This window comes from Glossina fuscipes, unplaced genomic scaffold (genome assembly GCF_014805625.2).
Source record: "Glossina fuscipes isolate IAEA_lab_2018 unplaced genomic scaffold, Yale_Gfus_2 238, whole genome shotgun sequence".
Lineage (NCBI taxonomy): Eukaryota > Metazoa > Arthropoda > Insecta > Diptera > Glossinidae > Glossina > Glossina fuscipes.
The window spans coordinates 99,399-106,947 of NW_023998581.1; the positions used below are offsets into that span (position 1 = coordinate 99,399).

Below are 7,549 nucleotides of genomic sequence, written 5' to 3' on the forward strand. Positions count from 1 at the left end.
TGAGTTTTTTAATAGGGAGAGGGTTGAAATAGTCATGTATTTTGGCGCAGTTTATTTATTTTTTGCTTGCACAAAAGTGATCTTTTCCTTTATAAACGTATTTAGCTATATTAACAGATATCTAAGGAACAGTTGAAACAGTTTGAGCATAAACGCCAAGCTTAACATATCTTGATTGTGTACACTTGATAATGATCTTTACGTAATTAAATGTTTGACGGTTATCGTGTGCCTGGAGCTTAACGATACTAAAAAATTAAATGATTTGCTTACACCTATATATATGTTAAAATAAATATTAAAAAACTAAGTTTGATTAAATAAATTTGATTAAAAATAAGAAATGAAAATTATCATAAAAAGAAATATTTAAAAGTGAAAAAATTTATATGAAAAAGATTCTATTGGAGAGAAAGATTCGGTTAAGAATTTAAAAGGATGTCTACACAATTGGAATTTATTATGCAACTATACATGATGAATTTGTTGCAACAACAACAACGGCAGCAGCAACAACAGCAACAACAACTTTCAGTGCCTAGTTCTTTAAAACCTAAGGATTTAAACAACTGCCAACAACCTTCATTAACACAACCGGCCGTTCAAGCTTTGCTAGCCCAACAATCATCACTATCATCTATAGTTACAAGGACACAAAAACGCAAAAATTCGCAAAACACCAACTGTAGTAGTAGCCGTAGTTGTAGCCCCAATAGTAATTTAAGTCCCATATCAACTAGCACTACAATGCTTACCGCACCGCCCCTTCCATCTCTGGCTCCTTCCTCTCCCACAACTATTAATCCCTCCTTAGCTACGACTAATTTTACTAACACTGCCAATAGTAGCAGTGCAGCTATTCAACAAATCTTATTCAATAATTTGCCGCCTTTAACACAGTTTATGTTAATGCAACAACAGCAACAAAACCAAGTACAATCTGGCTTAACTACCACTAATTCCCTGCTATTAACGCCTACAACTCCTAATTCTAGGTCTCCCAGCATTCATAAATCTCTTCCTCCTCCTTCTGTTCTGAATATGGACAATTTTCTGTCCAACAATTTATTATTGAATGGCTGCTCTGCGACTTTACCGTCTTGTGTTCCGTTTGCAAATTCTGCCGTAGCTTCTGGCCCATATTTCCCTAACGCTTTTAGCGCTGTGGTTAATAACCCATTTATAGGCTCACAAAATTTTCTACATTCATCTACAGTGACATCAACCCCCGCATCTGCCACCGAGAAGGTCTTAATGAGAGATGGCGCCAGGACTAATTTACAACAGATGCCTGCTCAATCGGACATTTCGGTGTTAGGTGACGAGGATGCCAATGATTTAAAACTAATAATTACCACTACAAGCGATTCTGCGTCACAACAGCATACATCCCCAGATGGAGATCAACCCCCATCTGGTTTGTATAACAGCTCTTTGCTTCACACAAGCGAAATTAATACCACTACTAACTGTGACAGTGGTGGTACCAGCAGCCATTGTGCTTCAAAGGTGTTGCTTAACCTAGGTACAGAGGCTTTGGAAGATATTTCGAACTCAATGCATGACAATGAACAGACGGTAAGTGTAAATAAAGCTACAAGAACTAGTTATAGCATGCCTATAGTGGACTGTGCCTGATCATAATTGGAAGGTGGGGTGGCGTGCTAAAATAATACGTAAAGCAGTTGGGGCGGGTAGAGCTCCGCCAAGTTATGAGCTTGCTGCTACCGATTTTAAGTGAGTTTATATTGTACACTTTAGATATGGCTCAGAGAGGAAAGAAGGGATATCAAAATTAGATCAAAATCTGCCATCAACCTTAAATTAAAGTGCCCAGCTTCAGTTTACTGTCTCAATAAACAATGCACGTCGCAATTTTTGACAGCCAACACGTAGACGGAAAGGCGGACATACCTAAATTAATTCGGTATCTTTCACGGTTCCTACGCATATTTTTGAGTTTTACTAATGAAAGATGAAATTTAGCATACCTTCTTCAATGGCTTATATGAATTGTAATTTCACTTTAATAAAAGTTATGTCGGTTCAAAGGGGAAATTCTACCAACTAATAATCAACTTTGCTCAAAACAGTGAAAAAATACGTAACGGAGTGGTGGCGATAATGAAATGAAGGCCTATTATGCAATTATTGTAATCTTTCAGTAAAATTAAGTGAGGAAAAGCGAGTATTATTGTTTGCTAAGGAGCTACATTAGAAATATGTGCTGTCAAGAAAGTGTGTAAAATTTGTGAAGCGCTTCATCAACTTTAATCTTGTTAACCGATTGGAGTTCACTCTTGTAAGGAATTGTCCCATTGTTTTACCACCATTTACAATACGTCTTATAAAGAAACAATAGGAGGAGTATAGAGCCGATAAGATTAGTGCATGAAATAATCGCTTAATATTTCTCTCCAAATTTAACCTGCCGTTTTCATTATTCTTGCAATTTTGGGCAGTAAGAAAAGTATTTCACTCACAGCAAATGGATATTTGTTTACATTTATTTCGGGATCATTTTGAATGCATTTTTGTAAAAATGTAAAAACGATTTACTAAAAACTTTCGATTGGAAGCGAACTTTGCCATGCTTTCAACGGATGATGTAAAGTCTTTAAGGTTGTAGGGGAGATTGTCGAAAACGTAACTCGTTTAAAAAGTTCTATGGCAATAAAAGCTGAAGGAATGAGATGAATCCTAAAGCATCTAAAAACACCGTGGAGGCGCATAAAAATTGACTATTGAAATAAATTCGAATAAATTGAAACCGATCAACAGTCTTCCGAGCCGCGCTCAGAGAAAATCACATCCACAAAAGGCAGAAATAGTTCTGCAATTAAATTACGCAAGCACGTGCTAAACGGTTACTAATAATACTACTCCCAGTAGCACTGCGATTCAAAATAAACGCCACTCGTCGAGTGGAGCTTACAAAAATTCCTGAAAGACTAGCGAAAGGGTAAGCGGTAACAACAAAAAAGCTCTACACAAAAGTTACGGACAACATGGACATTGTGCCAGAAGATACTTGATGTTCTAAAGATGAGAATATGGATAAACGGTGCAAAAAGTATTATACTTCACTGCAGCTAATATCCGTACAATTTATGCCTACATTCTAAAGAGATCAAAAACACCTGCCCCCAACCCCCCGGCCGCCCTTTAACAAATTTGAAAATATCTTGGTGTAGATTTGTCCATTTGGATTTCTTGAATAGTAAAGGGACTCTATTTCAAAAACTTCTTTTCTAGTGTGTTGATTTTTATGTGAATTTGATGCGTTTGTACTTTGTATGTATTCTCTTCTCTTCATAAAATATTCATCAGCAAGTGAAGTAAAGATTGGGTATGCAGTCAAATGGAATCACTTAAGTAATGACAACAATGTATAAAAATAACAAAAAACAATAATGAACACTTGCACATAACACAAAAATATTGAAAAATCAAGAAAATCACATAAAATTCCAAAAAAGAATCAAAACAGTAAGAATATATAAACAAATCTCAGAATTAAGTAACAAATAAACGAAAAAAAGTTATAACAAGTGGTTGGGCAGAAGATTAACATGAAAAGAGAATGAGAGCCGCGTAAGCAAATATTTTCTTAGGTTTCATAAGAAGGGCCTCTCAACCCCTCTCAACTACGAAAAAACAATTCTTTCTCTCCGTTTATGCGGGCCGTCTCTCAACCTAAGCTGATTTTTTAATACTTTTATATTTATTTAGTGGATATCTTTCTCATTGATTTACTTTGAAGGACGGTTATAATATGGCAAATTTACGATCAGTTAATGGTCCCTTCGAAAGCTTCGAACCCCTCATATTCTTGGGCTTTTGTAAACTAACTAAATGAGAGGCTTCAGTAGGAGAATGCATGTCAGCCTATCATTGTAGCAATTAACTCACAATTGAGCGAAATTTTTAAGCGTTTCCTGACACCTTCTTGACTAATGACAAACATATACAGTCGCAACCTTTTTGTAATTCGCAAATTGTTTGCTTTCTTAAATATTTTTCTCGTTTTTTCCGTTGAGGTACAATTTTATTCCCCTGAGTTAAATATATTAAAGAGATCATTTAATTACTCCACATTATATGTTGATTTTGTTAAGATTAATCTGTTTATTGTTTTCAGTCACTCACAACCCCACCCATATCCAACCTTAATGCGGTATCCCCTCCTCTATCTAACGCCAAAGCAGATGATGAAAATTCTAATGTTACACCAGTGACGTGGAAGAATGTCATTCTTACACCGCCCTCTAGTGAGCAATTATCTTCTTCCGCGATTACGGTGAATACATTTGAATCTTCAACATCTAACGCTAGCATAAATCCCCAGACTTCAACTCCTTTGCTTGCCTGTCACTTCAATGCCAACACTAACACTACGTCATCTTCATCTTCCTCCTCGACTGGTGTTGATTCCTTCCTAACAGAAGAGAATTTAAAACATTTAAGAAAATATTCCTCATATCTGGAATGCAAAAGCGCGTTGTGCCGCCAAGAGAATTTACGTGAACATTTTCATTGCTTCGAAGAACCCTGCAAGGGAAAAATTCTGAGTAAAAAAGATGATATTATACGTCATCTAAAGTGGCATAAGAAGCGCAAGGAGAGCTTGCTATTGGGTTTTGCTCGCTTCTCCTCTTCTGATGATTGTGAACCCTCTTATGGTTCAGGTTGTGCTTACAATTGGAAGCAAACACATTATCACTGTGTATACGAAGAATGCCCGAAAGTATATGTCAGCACTAGTGATGTACAAATGCATGCAAATTTTCATCGCAAGAATTCGGAAATTGTTCAAGAAGGTTTTCGCCGTTATCGAGCTCATGAAAATTGCAAAGTAGAAGACTGTCCGTTCTACGGCAAGAAGACGTCACACTATCATTGCTGTCGGGATGGTTGCAATCATACATTTAAAAATAAAGCAGATATGGGTAACTAAACAAAAAAAATTCGACTAATTCTTAGTTTAATTTGACTTTTTTTGCCTACTTTTTAAGATAAACATAAAACCTACCATTTAAAGGATTCTCAATTGATACAAGATGGTTTTAAGAAAATCCTAAAAACGGAGCCATGTCCGTTTGAAGATTGCAAGTTCTCGGGTATATCCAATCACATACATTGTGTAAGGGATAATTGTAACTTCATATTGCACTCCAGCACCCAAATGATTAGCCACAAACGTAAACATGATCGTCAAGAAGGCGAACCTGGCCTGAAGGGTCAAGTCGATTCCAATGAGGAAGAGTCGTCGCCAAAGCCCTCAGTATCAGTTTTGAGTCAGGTTGCTGCATCAAGTAGTACTTCTACGCCGTTGTCTTCTCTAACACCAGAAAATTTCTTGGCACGCAAACGAGGAAGACCCCCAAAGAAAATTGTAAGTAATATCAAAAAATTTAAGTTTCCAAAAATGTATAAGTTTTTATAAAAATTTTTACAGCAATTGCCCGCGGAATCCAGTAGCGATATCAAGCGCATAAAATTAGAGACTTCGGATGAGAATTCCAGTACTCAAGTAACAGCGCCCGCATGTGCAGTGCCAACCCTGACCAGTTTCATGCCAAATTTTAATCTTCCCCTCCCATCAACAGCTACGATATCTGATACTAACCAACCAAATTTTCAACTGACTCATCTAATGGCTCTGTTTCAATTACAGAATCCACTCTTCTATCAAAATCTCTATCCTGGTGGTCTTAACGCAGTTAATATGGCCAATTTGTTGGGTGCTGCTGCCGCTACCACCTCGGTCACTAATGTCCAACCATCCATTATTAATCCAACAAATTCGCCGAACTCCGTTGATAACATCAAACAGGAGCTTAATGAAAAGCCCGAACATAAAGACTGAAAAAAATGATTTGAGCAATTTGTGCAAAGTTCTTAATGAATCAAAAAGCAATTATCTTGGCTTAAATGTGCTAAAAATTGGAGAGATTATTAATGAATCAAAATGAAATGAATCTCTTGTCTTAAGAAAGAAGGTCCACATGCCAGGTGCTTTAGCAAAAGTCAGTCGTAGGCGGACTTTAAGCGCGCGTTTGAAGACCTTGTCAAGGACATTTTATAGTTCCCACAAGTTTTTAATTGTTTCTTCGGTTGCACCATAGACAGGAAAAATTTCTTGTATGAATTTTTCTGCTTCAGGTAAAGCAGCAAAAATTTGTTACAACAAATTTTTCTTCTATAGTTTATTTACGAAAGTGAATACGGTACTAATATAAAAATTAAAAAGTAATTTGTTTCTGCTGTTCTTTTATAAAAATAATTTTTCTTACGCTTACATTAACAAAAATTATTTTTATGAACAAACAGCAATAAACAAAAATAAACAAAAAAAAAATTTAAAAAAGGGGAGATCTTGACATTCACATTCTTAAGTTATTCGTTCATTAAAGAAGATCTTGAAAGTTTCCCTTTTTTCGTTGTTGCGGCACAAAACTAGAATCGTACCTAAGGTTAAGTTTCATTGTTATTTTAATTTTTCTAAAAATCAAACGGAGGATTGTACTAGCCCAACTTACCCTTCTAAGAACGTTTCATTCGCAAGTTTCACATATAAAAGCCGAAATTTTGTATTAATTATTGTAGCGCATGTAGGCCGATCCCATCATACTTCTTTACATAATTTTATAATTTTGAGAAGCATTCCTAGTATACATCCGCACAAGAAGCGGAAAGGAGCTGCCTTTGTCTCAGAAGACTTTCAAACAATGTCGTTTTGATAATAACTGCTTAGATACCTTCCTTGACCATTCAACCACTTAGTAAATCCATTGAGCTAAAAGTTGATGCGAGGAGGCTGTTGTACGGGATGTACTGGATGTATCTTATAAAGACCAAATTTTTCGGTCAAATACCTCACGTTGCAGTTTGGAGGGATGCTAAGTTTTTTAATAATCGGGTCGTTAATGCTAACCTCATAAATACAGCGGAACAATTGCATTTGTAACGAGAATATTATGAAATTTGCTAGTTCGCAGCTTTTCAAGAGGCATTCTATAGTTCACTTACTGGAATAGATCACAAATTTTCGCTAGTTCACGTGAAATTTTGCCGACCGAAAACGAATTTAAATAAACACTTGGAAAATTTCCGAAATATTTTTTCGTTTATCGAATATAAGCGCAAAAGAAAAGCAAACAATAGGTAGAACTTGCGCAATATGCAACGAATAAAAAAATAAATGCAAAAACAGCAAGTAAAAGAAATAAATACAAGTATGAAAGTCTTGTTCGATATGAATTCGCCGAAACTTTGAAATTTATCACTTAGACCTGACGTATGTTAAATTCAGACCGAATTTTTCGTCTTCCTTTCAAAGAAGAAAAGCTAATACTACCAATAATGCTTGAAAGGACCAAGCGCGTTGGTTATATAAAATAGTTTCATTCAAAAACTGCATACGAGTCTAAAGAACATACACATGTATCCACAATTCATTTCGATTCGATTTCACTTGTATTTCCACACTTTTTACACTTTTTACACTTTGGACTAGTAATTTAATTTACTAACTAATTTAGCTAAC

The 7,549-nt window shown here is 35.8% G+C and overlaps 1 protein-coding gene across 1 annotated transcript; it reads left to right on the forward strand.

Moving 5' to 3' along the window:
- Positions 1-426: 426 nt before the first annotated feature.
- On the forward strand, positions 427-5,869 carry LOC119642620 (transcription factor castor). The gene is made up of 4 exons (XM_038041815.1): positions 427-1,578; positions 4,142-4,949; positions 5,016-5,395; positions 5,459-5,869. Exons 1-4 carry the CDS (start codon positions 439-441, stop codon positions 5,867-5,869), a joined length of 2,739 nt encoding a protein of 912 aa, XP_037897743.1. The 5' UTR covers positions 427-438.
- The last annotated feature ends 1,680 nt before the right edge of the window (positions 5,870-7,549 follow it).

Coding starts and splice junctions, on each gene's coding strand:
- LOC119642620 (XM_038041815.1), top strand. CDS start 439: ATGTCTACACAATTGGAATTTATTATGCAACTATACATGATGAATTTG. Junction 1,579..4,141: donor TGCATGACAATGAACAGACG/GTAAGTGTAAAT, acceptor TATTGTTTTCAG/TCACTCACAACCCCACCCAT. Junction 4,950..5,015: donor TAAAAATAAAGCAGATATGG/GTAACTAAACAA, acceptor CTACTTTTTAAG/ATAAACATAAAACCTACCAT.